Below are 22107 nucleotides of genomic sequence, written 5' to 3' on the forward strand. Positions count from 1 at the left end.
TAGTGTAAATTCCATAAAACAAGTTTAAATGGGCAGTATAGAATAATACAAAAATACACAAACCAGGGGTTAATGGGAATTGCATTGGTTGAAGGGAAGGGGCAGAGGGTTAGTTTACCAGAAATTCTAAACAAACAAATTTCTTACATTGGATAAAAAATATTGTTTGCTTTCTCTGTACATTTGTTTCTCTTGCTGTACCCAAATTTCCCCAACTACTTTGCCCAAATTTGGGTGGACAGTTTGAATTCGCGCAAGATTTGCACAGTCTATTAATGATTAGGAATGGTTTCAATGTTGATTGCAGGCCTGAATTTCATCTTAAAAAGGGCAAGGCCACTTTCATTTTGCAAAGGGTACTTCCATCGGAAATCTTTAAAATCTTTGGGGAAATTTTGAAGGGGCACCAGGCCAGGACAAGAGCAACGAAGGAAACGGCCTCGTGTAATTCCAGGCCTAGATTTAATGAAGCCACTTCATGAATACATTCATGTACATGTACCGGGGGAGTTTCCTTCATTAGGACATTTTGAGATCGTGTTCATGAGATTTAGTTTTTGGAGGTACAATGTATGTCTTCTCAGCTGTATACATGTACATTAGCCCTGGCGGCCTTACACTTTCGTTTTGTACTACAGTGACGTCCTGGACATCAGGGTACATTTCTGGGGCGGAAAATTTTCACAGCTTCATAACTCAAATCTTACCTGCAAGAAAGCACCAATTTCAACCGATTCACATTCCATGGCAGCATATGTTTTTCTGCGGTGGGTTTTGATCGTCACAAATCCGTCATTTTCATGAAATAATGCAGCTCCCAATGTAAGGAATTCCCATGTTTGTTCGTACTCTCACAGTCTGCCGTGTGTACGCAAGACGCACGACGCGAAAATTTTGAATTGTGTTGTTAACGCTGTGCAGTCAAGATACGGTGACCAAGAATTCATGTGTCTAAGCTTGCATCATGCGTCTTGCACGCGTACGCACATCAACAGACAACACTGTGAGAAAACAATCCAAACAGGAATTTTGTAACGTTGGAAGCTGCATTATTTCACGAAAATGACCGATTTGTGAGGAAAATATGAGGACCAAAACCCACCGCAGAAAAATGTATGCCGCCATGGAATGTGAATCTGTTGAAATTAGTGGCTTGTTGCAGGTAAGATTTAAGTTATGAAGCTGTGAAATTTTTCCGCCCCAGAAACGGGCCTCAATAGTTAGGACTCTGTTCCTGTGTACAGAGAAAGAGTCCTATATATAGGGCTACATGTACATGTACCTGGTACTCGAGTACTCACATTACATGTAACAAAAATTGATTTCAGGCCTGGAGTTTCATCATTGAGAGGGCATCTTGACCATTTAAATGTTTGTGAAATTAAAACAAAACAAAATTATAATACAAATTTGATATTATTTTTATTTGCAACTCGCGCATTTCAGCCTGATACACTAGCTTGAGCATCATTGGGAGAACCCGAACAGATATATTGGAAAGCGTGATGGACTGTCAGTGTCACTGCCAAACATCCAGTAAATATCCCCCTAGGAATAGAAGCCTTTGTTCGATAGAATGACAGGATTTACTGTCAAAAAAGAAAGAAAGAAAAAAAGACATGAAAAAAAGGGAATGAAGAGCTTGCTGTTTGTGAAGACAGCGTTATTGCATGTTGGTTGTCTACTATCAGCTTTGACAGGTGTGTGTTAAAAACATGTGCTTGAAAGCACACAGCTACACTGTACATCGTATACAGCTATTGATTATTACAAACTCTCCCCTAAGATAGACTTAATGTCCCTGTCACTTCAGCCACCATTACATGGATGTCTTTGTAGCTTGGGGTACTTTCTGTTTTCTTGGAATACACACAGTATGTGCCCCCCTTGCAGGCCTCAACCTTTAGCTTCAGAGGGGCAAGGCCACTTGGCCTCAAATGCTCTAAAAAAGAAAGGGGCACCAAGGCCAACTGAAAGGGCTCCAAGGCCATTTTTAAACCTTTATTTGTTGATGATTATGATAATGTTAACATACTTTCCACTGATTTCAAGATGGTGGTCAACTTTCCAACCCATATTTATTTCATTGTCGCTGTTTACATGCTGTGCAACTGAAATTGAATAAAAGTTTTAAAATATTTGTTTCTGAATTATTTAGGGTTTTTTTTCAGCACTCGAATTGCAAACGATTACCCCAGTAGTTAACTTACCCCATGTTACCCCCTCCCCTTGTTCATCGCCTTAATTAAACTCCCTTCTGCTCATCTGAAAACAAATAATTGCTCCAGAACAAAGAATTGTTGAAAAAATCATACAGAAAAAAATATTAAGAAAATTAATTCCCTGCGTGCTAATCTGAAGAAAAAAAGATCAATTAGTCTCTGGCTCACCACTACCCCAACTCTGCGAGACAAACGAGCCCCACCCAACCCCACGCCAACAACCCACCAACAACCCGGAGGCTCAGCTAAATCCGTGGATTTTGACAAATATTTATTACTTTGTGTTCTTCTTTTTATATATAAATATGATTATGAAAATTAAAAACGAACCCCCAACCCCTTAGCAATTGGCCCAGCATTAGCTAAACTTGTAAGTTGTATTGTGCATTCCAGCTAGACTGCGCTAGACTGCGCTAGACTGCGCTAGACTGCGCTAAATAAATACTGTAAAAATGTAAACAAACGCACCTAATTAAAAAATGCTTCCAAAGTTGGCACTTTGCTGCCACTCCAGCCCTTTCGCCTTCCTTCTTATTTTTGCATCTTTGTGGGATGGCATGCTGATTAATCAACAAATTAGGGCTCTGCCGTTACCTCCATATAATCCGATTTTGACGTTTTACAATTCCACGCTTAATGTGTGTACACAAACATGTGTTTGGCAATGAAAAACAAAGTCGCAAGGCAGGCAGATCACTGGTAGTGGTGGGTAACAAACATTAATCCAGTAAAAGCCTTGGACACCAGTAAAAAAGTCAGGGGAAAAACATAGACTGTATCCAGCCCCTGGTCGCGCGCCTCCCCGCCCCATCCGCTACAAATACAGATCTCAATAGACAAAATCAGTGCGAAAATGCGTAATTTAGTGTAGGGACTTGTTGCGAGTTTATACATTGGAGTAGTCTGGTGCTGCGTTTTTAGTAGTAAACAGCTCGACTACATTTGATATGGTTACCATGCCACGTTCTCGACACATTTTTTATTGCACAGAAAAACATTGTGAAAACTACTGTGTTGGATCGTACGTTCCGAATTTTACCTTCATATAAATTAAATGGGTCACAATGTTAACATTAAACAACATTTTCGAATAAATAATGTTATGGAATCAATGGAAAAGGGCACAACGGCCAAGTGGCCGTAAGGTACTTGATTTTTAAAAGGGCTTCACGGCAATTCGCTGGGGCATCGCGGCACTGGCCGCTGGTGGCCGCTGTAGAGGTCGAGGCCTGCCCTTACTCCCCCCCCCCCTTCTTTAAAACAAGCCACTTTGGATGTGTGTAAAAACAAACTTTTATACACATCAAATGACACTGTTGTTCTTGAATTTTTGTTTACCAATTGTTCGTGTGAAAGAAACATCAACAAAGTTTGTTAACCTTGGTACAAAACATTGTAGTGTATGTAGTTTGTACAATACAATTTACAATAATCTTTGTCAGATCCCAGTTCAGTTCTGTAGTTCAGAGCATGCTTCAAAACATATCAAATGAAATTATAAACCATGTTGTTCTTGCAATGGTTTTTTGTTTACCAATTGTCCATGTGACAAAGCATCTTAAAAGTTTGTTTACCTTTGTACAATATTGCAGTTCAAAGTACAGTAGTATGGGGATTGTCTACCGTGGGTGTACATCATTGAGTACCTGTTACTCAGTGCTGTTCATTGAGTACTTGTTACTCAGTACTGTTCATTGAGTACTTGTTACTCAGTACTGTTCATTGAGTACTTGTTACTCAGTACTGTTCATTGAGTACTTGTTACTCAGTACTGTTAATTCCTAATACACTTGTCATAATGCTTACATCATAAGGCAAGGTTAGAAACCTCCCAAGGTTGCTCTATGTATAAATGTACACACACTGTGTGACTATTAATTTAAATGTTTTCTTAACATTTACCAATACACACAAACATTTGTCAAGACAAATCGGTACAATGAATCGTTCCCAATTTGCAAACAGTATTAAATTTCAAATAAACTTGTGATAAAAACAATAGACCTTATGCATTGACGTCATCCAGCGGCCATCTTAGTGGAAAAACGGTGACGAAACAATCGAAACGCACAGATTTGTACGCGCGATGCACAGGATTGGCCAATGAACAACCTCATTTTGACCTCTAGGTGAGGGCGCCCTACTGAAATGACGTCATGTGCATAAGGTCTATAAGGTGAATACTCGTCATTCAAGTATAAGATGTACATGTACTGTACATGATTTATGTCACAAAATAAAGTTCATGTACATGTACGTTAGCAGTGTTGTAAACACAACTTACTGTGTCATGAACACTATAATAAACTCAGTATAGTTGAGTCAATAAAAAATTATTTTGTTGTACAGTAGGCCTACAGTACTTGAAATATGCACCACACATTGTCTATATTACTTAATACATTGGGAGTTACATGTAGGATCCCCCTGTGTATTCATTCATCATGAAATCATTATTTTTTTATTTCATTTTTCTCTCCTTCAGAGTGGGAAAGTGATCGCGTATCGTCATCAACTATTCTACGCCTCATTTATCAAGGAAGGTTTATTCATGGTAACGTCACCTTAGGAGGTAAATGATGTCTATGTTATAAAAACATGCATTTCTCAGTGTTTGTGTCTGCATGACTTCATGTGCATTTGTATGAACCTCTCCCTAACCCAGGGCAGAAATGAGTGAATACAACCGACCGTTAGGCTTGCCAACTTCACGTCTGGTGTTTTAAAAAAAAGGTTGTTATAATACTCTTCAAAAATTGTGCACATTCTGGATGTGGGCTAGTGAAAAAAACTTGCAGGCAATCCACAGTTTTTGTTGACGTGTCCTGACGACGCATGAAAAAAAGTTAAAAGAGAAATCCCAGATAACCTCTGGCTGACTGACAGTTAGGCCTTGTCCGAAATGGCAACTTCAGCGCACACATACATGTATGACTATTCTTCAACATTAGCAGACATGTTGATCTTCCCGTAGCTGTAGCAGAAGTCACGTTTCGGACACGGCCTTATATTACTGTCATCTTGATCATGTTCGTTTTAAAGGAACACGTTGCCTTGGATCGGACGAGTTGGTCTATAAAAACCTTTTGAAACGGTTGTTATGAAATGCAATAGTTAGAAAGATATTTTAAAAGTAGAGTATAATGATCCACACAAGTATTACTCAAAATTGCACGGTTTTCGTTTTACAGCGCGACTAACACGTTCGGCCATTAATGGGAGTCAAAAAATTGACTTCCATAAATGGCCGACAGTGTAAGTCAACGAGGTAAGAAAACCACGCAATTTCGAGGCATATTTGTGTAGATCATTGTATTCTACTTTTACAACATCTTTCTACCCATATAATGCATTTTAAAACAAATGGTTACAGAATGCTTTTGAAAGACCAACTCGACCGATCCAAGGCAACGTGTTCCTTTCACTTTCCTGCACTATTACTGAATATATTATACCACAAAGGTACCAGAACAATTGTTATTTCATTCTCACTGTGGTTACATTTAGGCCTTTTTTGAAACCATAGCTTGTAGTTTGGGCTCTGTACGCCTGTTTGAAGCTACGTATGGAAAGAGAATGGGGGAGGAAACTTCAGATAAATTGGTTACAAATCATGAACAAACCATTACATTGCAAAGTAGGATTTTTTTTTTTTACCAAAAATAAAACATTCTTGCAAAATTTGGTTCAAGAATGCCCTGGTTTAGTTTGAAAAAAAAAAACCTCTGGAGCACCCTGATTCTCTGTCAGTATGACCTTATCAATACTCTGACACTACGAGATTGAGAAATGTAGCTGTTGCAAACCACTTACCAACCATGGTATACATGTAAATGCAAAAAGTAGATCATTGCCTGACGTTTTGACCCTAGTAAAGCCTGGTTCATACTTCCTGCGAATGCGATGCAATGCGAATGTTGAAGTCACAAATTCACAACAAATAATTTGCAGCAGTTCAACTTTGTTCAACTCACTTGCGAATATCGCTGCGAAAGGAGGGTTGTGACGTCAAATTCAGGTCAAATTCGCCTCGCATTCGCAGGAAGTATGAACCGGGCTTAAGAGTCTTTCTCAAAGGCTAACAAAACTTGGAAGGCTTATAAAAGAAAAAAAGAAGACAAACAGACTATGCTAAGATCGAAACGTCGGGCTAGGATATTAAATTTGTTTGCACTACTACAGTATTTACATGATTGAATCACTCTGTCTGTACTCCATTCATTTGTTCCCTTATCCTTCCCTCGTATACTGTATGTCTAGACCGTGAAATAACTTTTCACTAAGATAGGTAATTTGGGTCACGTTCAAAGACATGATACATTGGGTTAGGCCTTAGTTAGTTACGCATGGGAAACCAATGAATTTAAGCTGAGTTGGTATACTAAATGTTTGTGTTCGTTATTCTGCTACCAGGATGTTTTTTCCGTCGAAATTTTAATTTCATTTTTCAAAGTTTATGGCTCATATGTATTGGATTGTAGTACTATGTAGTAGTTATTTTGTACATATTAAGTTAGAACATTCTTTACATGTTTCGTCTTTTGTTCATTCTTTTACTTATCCATTATAAAAATTGTTTACTTCCGTTTTAACATGTACTGTCTATTTTCCTTTTTTTTATGCCAGATGTTTTTGTGTGTGTTTTGTGTTGTCTTGTGCAAGCGTTTCTTGCCATAATAATGGCCTTTAATTGAGTTGGAGCTTACTAGTGCCCAATTTATCAATTTCTTTGTTGATGTTTTCTTGTATTTGTAAAACAGGACTGCTTTTACATGTACATTGTAAAGCGTGTGGGATTGGGGTTTTAGAAATGTATTATTATTAATTTGTTTTTATTAGTAGTATTATTATTACTATTGTAATTATTAAGGCCTGGTGTTGATTATATTCATACGTGTACACTGTTTGTACCGAATCGTATTACTAATTAATCAGTGTAGTGTATTGTTTTTTTTCTTTCATTCCGTTAGTACTAAACCATATTTTATTTACTATTTAATTAGATAGGACAAGAAATTACTGTAAATAAATGGTTAGCATGCGGGTACAACCATGTATTTAATCTCTTTTGTAATTGTTGAAATGTTGGCTCTGAAAAATTTTCTCACTCCTGAAGACGACCAGATTGTACTATTTGAAATGTCGAGACAAAAGCGGCTCCTTTCAGAGCCAACACTCCCATGAAACAGATCTAAAACATAATTAAACCTGCAAGTTTACTATTCCTACACGTACATGTAGTTATTTCCTATTATATAACACCCAAGCAGATCCTTGCCATTTGATTGGAGGATTGTCCGTCACGTGATAGCAAATAAAAGTACCATTGCACGCTGAGTCACTCGCCGTGCTTTTTCGTTCCATCCGAAAAGTACCATTGCACGCTGGCACGCTGCCAGCGTGCAATGGTACTTTTCGGATGGAACGAAAAAGCTGAGTAAAAACATCACTGCGTGCGCGTGTCTTTGGTAACGCAGCAGGTGTTACTGCAAGAAAGCATAGTAAAATTACTAGCATTCGGCTTCTACAGTTGAAATTGTTTGTTTTGGAAGTTGTTTCTTTCAATCAAAATGACAAAGTTCTACTTGTATGTTATATAAAACAAATAATGAATGTTTTTCATTCGTGCAATGGTGCGAATATGTTCATTCGTTGAAAGCTGGAATGTTCCATTCAACTCGGCTCCGCCTAGTTGAATAGAACATTCCATCTTTCAACTCATGAACATATTCGCACCATTGCACTCATAAACATTCATTATGTGTATATTATTCACACTTATATGCAAAGCTTCAAACTTCACTTTAGATAGGACAGCTTATTGTTTTTCATTTTCATCCAGTCATTTATCAGTTTGATCTTCACTTAATACTACAAAATGTGTGGCTAAATGTACACCATTTTCCCTCCAGTTTAATTGGTTTTTTTTTTTTTTTTTTTTCATTTGTTCATTTCAGCCTTGCAGCTACCGGCAGGAAAGATAACCGTGATGCATCTTATGGCCAGGGAGACACTCCCAGAGCCCAATTCACAAGGTTTGTGTGAAACTATTATCAAAACCTGTCGACCGGGGGTCGATTTCACAAAGAGCTTAGATTGATCTTAACTGCAAATCAAATGTAGTTGCTAAGTAAAGTGTGATGTCACGATACATCACTATGGTAATACCGACAATTTATCTTAAAGGCAGTGGACACTACTGGTAATTACTCAAAATAATTTTAGCATAAAACCTTACTTGGTAATGAGTAATGGGGAGAGGTTGGTAGTATAGAACATTTTGAGAAACGACTTCCTCTGAAGTAACATAGTTTTTGAGAAGGAAGTTATTTTTCTCGAATTTGATTTCGAGCTAAAAATCTAGCATCCGAAAGCCGTAACTTCGTATGACAAGGGTGTTTTTTCTTTCATTATTATCTCGCAACTTCGACGACCGATTGAGCTCAAATTTTCACAGGCTTGTTATTTATGTATATATGTTGAGATACACCAAGTGAGAAGACTAGTCTTTGACAATTACCAAAAGTATCCATTGTCTTTAATGCTTTGTGAAATGTAGCCCAGGGCCCAATTTCATAGAGCTGCTTATAAATGCATAATTAAAAAGTAGCTAAGTACAATACAATTATGCTCACTAGAATAAGGTTACCAGCCAAACTATCAAATATTACTTTTGAGTGGCTTTCTGTAAAACCACATTTTCTTATTTCTTAGGAAATATAGTTTCTCAAAGTGTTAAAATACATTATCAGCAGGTGCTGGTCATTTTTTTTTCTTTTTCTTATTACCAAAGGTTTACCCGCCCTATGTGTCTTGAGAGAGCAGAAATACAATGTACAATGCAGATTACCTTGTCTATAGTTGCAACATACCAATTAAAATCAAATGTAGTTTACTGTACATACATGCATATAGGGCATTTATATAGCGCCACTACGTCAAGAACACAGCACATTAGATAGGATATAGAGAATGTTTGATACACTTCATAAATGTTCAAAGAGAGTCGGATTTCCTGACTGAGGTGGAGAGTGCATTCCAGGTGTGTGGAGCAAAATGTGCGACTTGAGGCCGACTTAAGAAGCTTGATTAAGTTAGGTCTCATGAGGCGAGTAGTGTCGGCGAGTACTGTACTGTACATGTACATGCAGACTGTGTACATGTACATGTACGTGCAAAAAAGTGGAAATCACCTCACATTATGATTCTCATGAGAGTCTCTCTCCGAGGCCTTAGACATTTCATTAACCACAGAAGATATTATTAGAAAAGTGTCCCCTTTGAAACGTGAGGCAATTACCACATTGGAATTTGTCCATCTTCTCTGCATCCTTTTTCCATCCAAATCTTGATGCTGTCGTCACAAGTTATACAACCAAACCACTATGTCGGCGCCCTCGCTTGTCAAATGCAAGCCAGTGAAATTAAAAAGTCAATGTAATTCATCTGCACAAAAATGTTCAGAGGCTTCCTTTTTCAACTTCAAAGAAACACACATTTTCATAGATGAAACGACCTTGCCTCGTTTGAACAAATGGGCGAGGGAAGATTATTTTGGAAACGTCCCATGTCCATATAGAACTCCTGTATGAAAACATTTGGAGCGTCGCAGATGTATTCATGGCAAAATAAAGGATGACATAATGTGATGCATGTTTCACAGATCATGACAAGGATCTGTGTGTGGGCGATATATGCCTTACAGTTGCTTTGTGACATCAATACATAAGGGTCTTAAAGGTAGTGGACACCATTGGTAATTGTCAAAGACTAGCCTTCATAGTTGGTGTATCTCAACATATACATAAAATGACAAACCTGTGAAAATTTGAGCTCAATCGGTCATCGAACTTGTGAGATATGGATGAAAGATAAAAACACCCTTGTCATACAAAGGTCTGTGCGTTTAGATGGTTTATTTCGAGACCTCAAGTTCTAAATCCGAGGTCTCTAAATCAAATTTGTGGTAAATTACTTCTTTCTTGGAAACTATGGCACTTCAGAAGGTGCCGTTTCTCACAATGTTTTATACCACCAACCTCTCCCTATTACTTGTCACCAATAAAATACAATACAAGACATTGGGTTTTTATATAGCGCCATTTCATTTAGACCACAGCGCTTTAAACGAACAATAGCAATGCAGATTATACAACAAATGAACAATAAAGCAATAAACAGACACTAAGGGAAAAGGTTTTATGCTAATAATTATTTTGAGTAATTACCAATAGTGTCCACTGCCTTAAAAAGCACTGTACACGTTTGGTAATTGTCAAAGACCAGTGTTCTCAATTGGTGTATCCCATCATAAGCATAAAATAACAAGCCTGTGGAAATTTGGGCTCAATTGGTCATCGAAGTTGCGAGAAAATTATGAAAGAAAAAACACCCTTGTTGGACGAATTTTCGTAATTTTCAGATAGGAATAAAAGACTTCTAGCTAGAAGTGTTTTATTATTTTAGTGAGAAATAACCTCTTCTCAAAAACTATGTTACTTCAGAGGGAGTCGTTTCCCACAATGTTTGATACTATCAACAGCTCTCCAATGCTCGTTACCAAGTCAATTTTAAGTTAATATTTGTTTTGAGTATCTACCAAACGTGTACCTTCCCATTAAAGGGTATGTACTTTTTCCTAACAAAAAAGACAATATCAACAGATTTACATTAAACTTACACAGTTTTAAGATTATGATAGTAGAAAGCTTCCCTTGAAATTTTACTTACTGAGGTGCTGCAGTTTTTGAGAAATGAATAAAAGTAATAATTTTCGTCTCAGTTTTAGCATGTAAAAACGTATTAACCAGTTATGCTATATATCATAACTGGTTAAGGGGATTTTACATGCTAAAATAGTTTTGGTCTCATGAGACCAAAACTATTTTGTGACTTATTTTACTCATTTCTCAAAAACTACACAACCTTAGTTAGTATCATTTGAAGGGAAGCTTTCCACCATCATTATCTTCAAACCCTGTAAGTTTATTGTAAATCTGTGGACAGTTTGAAAAAGTATCCGAATCCTTTAAAGGGAAGGCATACGTTTTGTAATCACTTTTAAAATTAATGGCAATAATAACTTTTGGTTAGAAGCCTACAGCAGCTTTCGATAGTATGGTATACAGCGATTTAAGCGACGTTTCACTCCGAAGTAATTTTGAGACCTCAAATTCTAAATCTTAAAATAGGTCTCGAAATCAAATTCGTTGAAAATTACTTCTTTCTCGAAAACGACATCACTTCAGAGAGAGTGGTTTCTCACAATGTTTTATACTATCAACCTCTCCCCATTACTCGTTACCAAGTGAGGTTTTATGCTAATAATTATTTTTAGTAATTACCAATAGTGTCCACTGCCTTTAAATCAAGATATAGTAAAACAAAGTAAGAACAGTTTTTTGCCGGTGCATGGGGTCATTTGGTGTTTGTGTGATGAACCAAACACCTTAAAGCCATACTTCCGAAAGCAATACAAATTGTCACGTCACAAATATGCAACAAAGAATTCGCTACAGTTGAAATGTGTTCAACTCTTGCGAAACATTCTCAGCGAAAACAGGGCTCTGTAGTCAAAATTCTAATGCATTCGCATTCGCAGGAAGTATAAACCGGACTTCTCTTAAGCTCTCCCTTGATTCGAGATGAGATGTGTTTTCTCTAAAATAGCCTTGGAAAAATTGTATGTAAGGCCAAGTAAAAGAAAAAACATGTTTAGCGTACCCGCCCGCTTCCTTTTTAGAGGCCGCCTCCTTTTTGTTTTCTTTTTTTTTTTCCTTTTTTTTATGAAAAAAGGGTTATTTAAACGCTCTCAGCTAAAATAATAGAATGTCTTGTCTGATTATCATTTCCAAAATGGTTCATTTGTGTATTGTGTGTTTTAGCAGTAGAAAAAACAATGGATGTTTGACATTTTAAAAAGAATGGCGGCCATCTTGAAATAAAAAGCCCCTCCTTCCATGTTTCTTTTTTTACTCTGCCTAACTGAATATAGTTTCTCATTAAATCCGAGGCTCTAGATAAATTCTGTACCTGCAGCTAATTATTAGTCTCCTGGCGAGGACTAGAGCAAGCTAGTCGAAACATTGAGACCAATTAAGAACTCACTGACTCCTTGGTAGAGCAGTTACAAAACGATCCTATAAGCTAAAGTAGAGACGATTTTGTATCTTCCGCCCAGGAAGTAGGGAAAAAGCGGCACAGCTCTTTTCAGAACTGAGAAGTCTCTTTGGAAACCTTTAGTAGTAAGTGTAATGTGTAGCAGCCGTCTGTTTTCTTCTTTTTAGTTGTGGCTGTCAATAAGTGTGATGCAGTACATACTGATTACATTGACTCTCAATAGCATTTATATCTTACCACCAATCAGTGCCTTGAAGCCACAGGGCAATTAGCTTTTCTTTCATTGAAAATGTGCATCGTGTAATGTTACCACGGTAACCTATGTACGGAAGCTACGACAATAAGACCTTGCAACATGTTTGGGGAATGCAAACAACATTGAGAACCGGACAGAGTCGTCTCTTGAATCTCGTGTTCGCTGCGTTGTTTTGCATCTTATGTAACATAATTTTGCCAAAACAAATAGTTAAAAGGCCTGACCTTTCTACCCTAGCAGAGTCTTTCTCGAAAGCTAAATGACAACACAACAAACATGAGCAGGTAACTAACTAACGGAAACAAAAGCATTGAAGTTACATAATTTTGTCATAAAATGGGCGATGATAACCCAACCTTATTCAGTTGATGTCCATCTTATGTAAATAGTGCAACCAAAGCAATTGTCATCAAATTTCATGGCCCACAAGCCAAAGTGGTCGTTGAATTACACTTAGTAAAAGTGAAAAATTGCAAAAAAAAAACCATTTCAAACGGAATAAATAATCTTCAATCAAAATATAAAAAGACGTTAAACATTCTCAGAAATATTTTGGGTGGATTATTGTTCATTGACAAAAACTGCTTCACATACATTTAATAAGAATATACAATACCTATTGAAAATAGCAAATTAATTAATTTGAAAGGCGAGTTGGTGGCTGTATAAGGGAGACCTGGTAATTTTCCAATGTTTGCATAGTTTGAGCAGGGTTTGAGGACAATGAGTTTACCTAGATCTTATCATCCTAAATGGTCTCCTAGAGTCAACATTAGTTTTGTGGCGTGTCCGGTTGGTTAAGAGCACCAGACTCAAGCTCTTGTGTTTACTGATCGATCAACAGTGTGTGGGTTAACTGGGTTTAAATCCGGTCGGAGCACTTGTGTCCTTTGACTTAGGCAAGGTACATATGTACAATGTAGGTACTTTACCACAATTTGCTTGTCTTTTGGATGGGACATTAAGCTGTACACTTATGTACAGTAAAATAGATGTTAAATTTGCATCGGGGATAAAGAATGATTAATTTTGGTTTTTACCCATACACCGATGTGTATACTCAGTAGTTTTCTACCAAATTTGTGCATTTGTCTGCACATTATAAGCAAAGAATGCCTAGTGTCCCTTGGGAGTATACAGCCCTGAGCTGCCTGTAAGGCGCTTGTGTTTTTTCATACAGAGTATCAACCTCGACCCTTGCAGGTACCCATTTCTACCCCTGGGTGAAGAGAAGCTATTATAGTAAAGTATCTTGCTCAAGGACACAAGTGTCACGACCGGGATTTGAACCCACACCCAGGTAGTTTTTGTTGCATCTGGTACTAATCAAACGAGTAACACCTGTGAAATGCAACAAATTTGTTTAAATTAATTTCTGTCAAAGGTAAACAAGTACAAAGCTTGCTTGTTTTGCCTTCATCATGTCCATGGAATCAGTTCGTAGTAGTAATTGAACATGAATAGTTGGATCAGATGAACACAATTATTGTGAAACCGACCTCAAGTTTGATTGCATTATGAAGTCTTACACGGGACATGTCGTTACAAAACCTCTTTTATAACAAGTAAGTTTTCAGATTAATGAGGTTCGCCCCAAGCTTAATGAGGCACTTCATGAAAGATGGCCTCCCGTTTCTGTTGTCAACATTCATGCAAAGCATGATATCTGAGGTTACGCCTCACACGAACACACAAAGTGTGGACGTGTTTGTATGTATCCTTAGCCTTGCGAAACCTTTCTTAGAATGTTTAGAAATACTTACCAACTATTTCTATAGCAAGATTATTTAAAGACACTGGACACTATTGGTAATTGTCACAGAATAATCTTCACAGTTGGTGTATCTCAACATATGCATAAAATAACAAACCTGTGAAAATTTGAGCTCAATCGGTCGTCAAAGTTGCGAGATATTAATGAAAGAAAAAACACCCTTGTCACACAAAGTTGTGTGCTTTCAGATGTTCGATTTCGAGACTACAAATTCTAAATCTGAGGTCTCAAAATCAAATTTGTGGAAAATTACTTCTTTCTTGAAAACTAGGTCACTTTAGAGGGAGCTGTTTCTCACAGTATTATACCATATCAACCTCTTCCCATTACTCTTAACCAAGAAAGGTTTTATGAAAATAATTATTTTGAGTAATTACCCATAGTGTCCACTGCCTTTAAATCTTTGCGTTGAAATGTAGTATCAGGCCTGGAATTTCACGGAGGCCATGGCCTCTGTTGCCCTGGTCTTGGCCTTGGTGCCCCTTCAAAAGTTTCATATAGACTTTAAGATTTTCCACTGGAAGTGCCCTTTGCAAAATGTAATTGACATTACCCTCTCAAGGATGAAGTTCCAGGCTTTGGTATCTTTTGATAAAATAAAATAAAAATACCCATTGAGTCACAGGAAACTTTGAGTGACAGTCTTTTGTTATTAACTTCTAATTCTCCATTTTCATTTTTGTTTTTTTTCTCCCTCGCTACAGGACAGAGAAACCGAGGAAAAACAGAAGAAAGTAACTGCTGTGTACTTGTGTGATGAAGCTAGGGTCTCCACGTCATGTTTGTCTCAGTTTGTTCTCTTCTTGTTCACCCCCCCCCCCCCCCTACTCTCCGACTCTCTCTGTCTTCAACGACCAATCTCCAAAAAAACCGGCAACAACAACTTCTCTTGTGTCAACAGGATGTCTCCCACTAGATGGCTTGTCAAATAAAGTAATTTTTTTTAACGGCACTGTTGAGTTAAGTTACCATTTTATTGAAGCGCCTACGGCTTAATTCACGGTTAATCTTCACGATTGTGATCAAAACAACCTCATCTATGGATTGAACTCCACAGAGAGGACAGGTCTTACGGATGTTTGAAACAGAACATTAGCAGAAACATGTTCTCTATTTGAATTAGGTAATCTATGAATCAGGTGAATTTATTTGATACATGTAAATGATGTTATGAATCTGCATTTGATCTGCAGACCCCCCCCCCCCTCGTTTATACCTACAGAATCGTTCACTGAATTGATATGTGAACTAAAACCAATTAGCGTTCTAGTAACAAAAAGGACAAAATTACAGACAAATCTGTGCCATGTATAAAAATAGCCTTTTAGTGTCTGATAAAATTGGTGTGAATAATTTTTTGGCAAACATGCAGACCTCACTTTTAGCGCCTTTGGTATTTTTGTCAAAATGTCGGCTGCGTTTCTGCCTTCAGTTTTTCTGTAAGTATTTTTATTTAAGAAACCAGTTATTTTTAGCGAAGGGATTGTACAAAAATTCAAATTGGTTCTTTGGTCGAGCAAATACAAAAGATAAATTTACAGCATTGGACAATTTGAAAGACTAGTAACTTAAAATGTGCAGTGATAATATTGGCTTAGTCATCTACATGTACATGTCAACTGAAGTCAAGTGAAACATTAGTATATTTAGAAGAGAAAAGAATAATTGACAGGTATCCTGAACTAAATTTCCGTTTGGATTGGAAAGGAAAATTTCAAATTGCATTGCATTCTTTCCCCAAACAGACAAACCAATTTAAAGACCAGTACCTGCACCATTCTGGATACTTGAAGTGGGAACTGGGTGCGTTTTCAAGTTTGTGACGAATCGTTTCTGTTGAATTGGCCATTGGTTATCAACTGGCCAATGACCAAAAAAGTTATTGGCTAAAGTAGCGAAAAAAAGCCATACATGCATCTTGATGTTAGTTGAGTTAACATATAAAGTTCCACTATAATAAGTTTAACCATCGTCACCAATGCGGTACACTAACTTCAAATTAGTACTCATTTTCAGGTTCCATCTGTAAAAAAATGTAGTAGGGCCGTGTTCGAATTGGTGTCTACAGCAACGACTACGGCTGTTGCTATGTACATATGTTGCTAATGGCGCCCTATACCTCAATGCATGATGAAGTGGCAATCTAGCTGTAGCCGTCGATTCGGACACGGCTGCAGTATTTCCTATGAGGCTATAATATAAATGTACGATGTCAAGAGAGATAAATAGTAGTCAGATACACATCTACGAAGATCTTTTGTGAAAAATTGTAAATAATGACAAAATATTCCAAATCGCCATGTTGTGAAAACACAATTCCAGGCACAAACAAAGTCATCAACATTTCTCATGAATTCCAGACTTGATTGTTACCAAGAGCTTGAGTTCATGTTTTTATTTACTGCATACTGCGCGAGTTTCTGATGGTTGTTTACAGTTTGTTGTACTTTGTTGTTGCGCAATTAACAGAGTTTCAGTATCCTGAATAGACTGTGCTAGTTTTGTTTGCACAATGTTTGCGCAAGTTTTGTTCCACAATGGGCTTAGTTGACGTGCGCAGCTTTTGTTTTCTTCACAAGTTTGAGGAATGTATGTGGAACTGTGATCACCTTAGGTCCCCCAAGATGTTGAAATACACTCAAGATTTGCACACTCTATACCTGTTGGTCATACAAAGTTGTATAACACCCAATGGGAGACGTTGGAATGCTAGGTGGCAGCAGACTTACCAGGTACTTTTCCATTGTTTACGTAGTTTTGCGTATACATGTACACTCATTACTGAGAACAATGGATTGACCTGTCTGCTGCCACCTCGAGCCTCTAAAGTCCCGCATTAAATCCTTGTCATTTGACTGGAGGATTGTTGTCGGGTTCTATACACCATGCGTGTTTTCATCCCGTACAAAATGCCATCGTTCCGGATGCCAGGAAAACATTTTACAAATTGTTTGTTCTTACAATTTTATCCTTCAACCAAATGTTTAAGATCTACTTGGATGTTATGTCAAACAATGATGAATGTTTTTCCCTCTTTGCATTTGGGAGAATTACAGTAAGAGATGGAGTGTTCCAGTCACTTTCGCCTCGTTGAATCGAACATTCCATGTTTCAACTCCTTAAAATATTCTCATTGTTGCACCCATAAAACATTCATTCTTTGTCTAGTATTCAGCATTAAGTTGTTTTGTTGGGTCTTTGCTTGTGCCTGAGTGCATACGGTGTAGTTGTGTATATGTTGCACTTTATTGCACTGTATATTATAACTATATTTAAGAAGATAAAACCAAATATGCATTTGTGAATTGGTCAGTACACTTTGATGTTGATGTATAGTGACTGTTTCATGTGTGAAACAAATTGTGTATCCATAGATTTGTTGGATACACGTCATTAAAGAGGCGCTGATTGTATCATGCGATTGGTACACACACGTACACACACACTAAAAGAAAACAGTTTTTGATTGCTTACTGAATGAACAAAAAGACGGAGAGTTTACAATTGGTTGTTTTTATTTTGGAATTTTGATGTTTGTTTAACGGACCTTATTTTCTACAAGTAGACATCAGTATGGAGTGGATGTTTTGAATCAATCATTTAATTTCCTGTATATATACTCAATGTCGATTATCGAGACATCAGTGTACAGACAGTTTAAAAAACAGAGTGTTGCAGCTATGTACATTACACAACATTTACAGCAGTGAACCATAGCCAGTAGTCTAGTCTGTCATGGTTTGTGTGTAGGAAGTCAATTTTGGACTTAAAGTGAAGCATATTTACTAAAGAAATTTCTAACGCTCCGCACATTCTCAAGAGTTACGGTTAGAATATGAAAAAATACATTACTCAAGATTCAAAACACGATATGAAAGTCTCAAGACTGTTGGTGAGAGTGTATCATACTTCCTGGGTATGCAAATGCGATGCAAATTTGGTGTGAATTTGACGTCACAACCCCTCTTTTGCTGCGATGTTCGAAGAGAGTTGAGCACAACTCAACTCAGTGCGAATTTCGTTGCAAATTTTTGACGTCAACATTCGTATCGCATTCGCAGGAAGTACATGTATGAACTGGGCTTAATCCTATCTCGAGGACAAATAACTCATCCTAACTTAGGATGGTTTCAATGCAGAACCTAACTTGTTCTAAGTCCTAAGATTAATCCTAAGTTAGGAAGAGTTTGGTGAAACCAACGGCCGATACGCAGCCTGTTTGGAGAGTTTGACCTTTGACCTGGCAGAGTGGTATTATGCTCAGCATGTCACTCATGAGTTGAAACACAGTACTCTAGAACTTCCAAAATCCTTCGACCGGTACCCAGGGCCTTTCATCATCTTCTTCATGATGTTGGGGATAGGGTATCAGTCCTGTAAATATGCAGCCCTTAAATGTCTTTAATAATATCCTCTCTGTTCATCAATAACATTCCCCTTTCGGAACAATTCCACCATGGGGCAAAACGTGAAGCCAGAACCCAATTTCATCGAGATGTTTAAGCAGAATTGCTTAACGAATTTGAAGCTGAGCAGAATTTGAAGTTAAGCAGAATTTGAAAGCTAAGCAGGGTACCAGTCACGATTGTTACACATGAGACAGTGTTTTGATTAGTAACCTTTCAGTTGCAAATCTCAGCTAATTATTGGTCTTCATTGACATCAGTGACCTAATTTCATTATCGGGGTAGCACAGAAAAGTCAGGGCTGAACCGAAACGGCTTACCAACCAAAGTAGTATGTGACGTGCATTGTTTGTGACTGGTTCCCTTAAAAAGTGCTTAGCTATTACAAGCTTTAAGCATTTATTTTCTGCTCAAAATTTTGTTGTAGCTTGGCTGTAATAGTCAACATTACAGGAACACTCATTCATTAAATATCATACCGTTATTATGAGTAACATTTATACCCCGAAAAGGAGTAGCATTTATACCCTGATATAGGAGTAACTTTACGGTAATTCCCCGATATACGCAAAATTAACTTAATACTTTTTACTTAATCATTATTGATACTTCTAAAGCAGGATTTTTGTTTTTGCTTAGCCCTCGATTTTGTAACATTACAATAAAACTGTGTGTGCGTTTTCATGGAGCGAAAATCTTCTTCACAAGACGGTTTTCCATTTTTAGAATTAAGGCTATTCTGGAAATGGTGTGTGTTTTTTCATCCCTAATTATTTTCGGGAGAGTAGAGATATTTTGTGTTTTTAACTTCAATGAAACTTTACACAGATTTGTATTGAAGTCCCTTAATCTTATTTATTGACGCTATTTTGGGTCAGCATTTACATATCCATCTGACTTTATGCTCAGGTTGAAACATTACAGACATTTGGTTCAAAAAATGAATTTTAGCCATGACGATTGCCCGGCTTATTCGATACATTGGTTAGTAACACAGTTGATGTATTGCTTGGTCTTCTTCATCCTTGACTTACTTGAATTCTACTGTTTATATATGTTAGGGCCAACTTGCATGAGATGAAGCTGCATCTTCCTCATGTTCGGTTTTTGTTTTCTTCTAAAAACTGTCTGCCTCTGTTCTTCATGAATAATGCAAGATTTGGTTCTGCATATGATTAGTATTCGTATAGTGTGCTGATGCATATTCATAAAGCACTACATACACAGAATTGCTGAAGACCTGCGATCAATGCTTAGCAGAAGTAGGTTACCAAGCAGGACTCAACACAATTTACATTGCTGTTGATTGGTGCCAAGGGCCCAATTTCATAGAGCTGCTTAAGCACAAGACATTGCTTAGCAGAACATAACTATGCTTACCAGAACAGGGTTACCAGACAAAACACCACAATGCATGTACAATTTGTGACTGGTATCCTGCTCATTCTGCTAAGCAATATTATCTGCTTAAGTATGAAATTTAACCCTGGAAATACTTGCTTGCCTTAGCTTAGTTTTGTCACGAGTGCATCCTGAAGTTGTGTTGTTGTCAACTTACTGCATTTTGTTTCTTAAAATTTCTTTAAGGTTGGTTGGCCTTCTTAAGGCTCGTTGAGGGTTTACATAAAAAGAAATGAGTAATTAATGGAAAAGCTTTGTACAGGTTGAAACCCAGTGTAATCAAGACCCGTTTTTAAAAATTGCTGTAAATTTATTTTTGTAAGGAATTAATTGTATGGATAAAATTTGTTTGTGTATTTATTCTTGTTTAAGTCTTTAACAATTTGAGCGGACACTCTGGGTGTTTTTATGTCGGGGAGGAGTGACAGGTATTTAATGAGGGCACCACTCCCCTGACCTTTCACCCGCATTTCTTGGATCGGGCGAGTTGGTCTATGAAAGCATTTGGAACCAATTGTTATGAAATGCATAAGGTTAGAAAGAAGTTTTATCCACACAAGTATGCCTCAAAATGGCACCGTTTTTTCTTATACATGTACGTTGTGAACTAACACGGCACTATTTTGTACCATTCAAGTTTTTGACCATATTGATTTCAGAACACACGGCTTCATACTTTTTTGGGGACCAACTCGACCGAACAAAGGCAGCGTGTCCCTTTAATTAGGCCACCACTCCCTTGACCTTTTACCCCTGTAATTATTCTTAATGGCTAGGGTTATTTAAAAGAGCATCTAACTACAATATATACATAATTTACTAATGAAGAGGTAAATGCAAATGGATCGAAGGTACATGTTTCATAATTAATAAGTACATGTACATGTACAAGTAATAATCAATGTGTGCACAGCACAGGTCCACCATTTTTATTATTTTTTGTTTGTTTTGTTAATGTATTGTTTTGTTTTGTTCATGTGAGTCGATGGAAATGCAACCATTCATAACTCAATTATAAGAAAAGATGTGGATATTATATTGTATGTAGTTCCATGATGGCCACTTTCTAAAAACCATTGCCTGGTCTTGTTTGGCAGCCAGAGCCCTGTAGGGAAAGCTCCTTAATAACTGGTGGAACCTAAGGCGAAGCCTCGTCACGCTTTTGCAAAGGACCTATATCTTTAACTTGAAACATTATCGAAAAATCCTACAATTCAATCAGCATTGGCATGTTGAATCTAAAAAGTTTTGTATTGTTAAGTTTTAAAATGTTTGTCACATTTTGTATTGCAGTTGTTTGTGTTTGAATCGGGTTGCAGTCATGGGTTATGTAATATTTCTGGGTAATCTCTGGTATTATTTGTACAATTATATAACAATCATCTTTTACTGTTTGTCACATTTGGTATTGTATTCGTTTGTGTTTCAAATTGGGTTTGCAGCCATGGGTTATGTAATATTTCTGGGTAATCTCTGGGTTATTTGTACAATTATATAACAAATCTCTATAACTGGTCTTAAAGGCAGTGAACACTATTGGTAATTGTCAAAGACTAGCCGTCACAGTTGGTGTATCTCAACATATGCATAAAATAACCAACCTGTGAAAATTTGAGCTCAATCGGTCATCGAAGTTGCGAGATAATAATGAAAGAAAAAAACACCCTAGTCACACGAAGTTGTGTGCGTTTAGATGGTTGATTTCGAGACCTCAAGTTCTAAATCTGAGGTCCCGAAATCAAATTCGTGGAAATTACTTCTTTCTCAAAAACTATGGCACTTCAGAGGGAGCCGTTTCTCACAATGTTTTATACCATCAACCTCTCTCCATTACTCGTCACCAAGAAAAGTTTCATGCTAATAATTATTTTGAGTAATTACCAATAGTGTCCACTGCCTTTAAGGCCATGTTTGTTATAGCTACTGCTA

The 22107-nt window shown here is 37.3% G+C and overlaps 1 protein-coding gene across 1 annotated transcript in view; it reads left to right on the top strand.

The window, feature by feature from the left end:
• Window positions 1-18430, top strand: part of LOC117293320 (ubiquitin-like protein 3) — a 29464-nt gene extending 11034 nt beyond the window's left edge. Inside the window, exons 3-5 of the mRNA XM_033775583.1 lie at window positions 4708-4794; window positions 8180-8257; window positions 15076-18430. Of these exons, the coding sequence (XP_033631474.1) occupies window positions 4708-4794; window positions 8180-8257; window positions 15076-15128 (218 nt within the window). The 3' untranslated portion in view covers window positions 15129-18430. The remainder of the gene's footprint in view (window positions 1-4707; window positions 4795-8179; window positions 8258-15075) is intronic.
• The last annotated feature ends 3677 nt before the right edge of the window (window positions 18431-22107 follow it).

This window comes from Asterias rubens, chromosome 8 (assembly GCF_902459465.1).
Source record: "Asterias rubens chromosome 8, eAstRub1.3, whole genome shotgun sequence".
NCBI lineage: Eukaryota > Metazoa > Echinodermata > Asteroidea > Forcipulatida > Asteriidae > Asterias > Asterias rubens.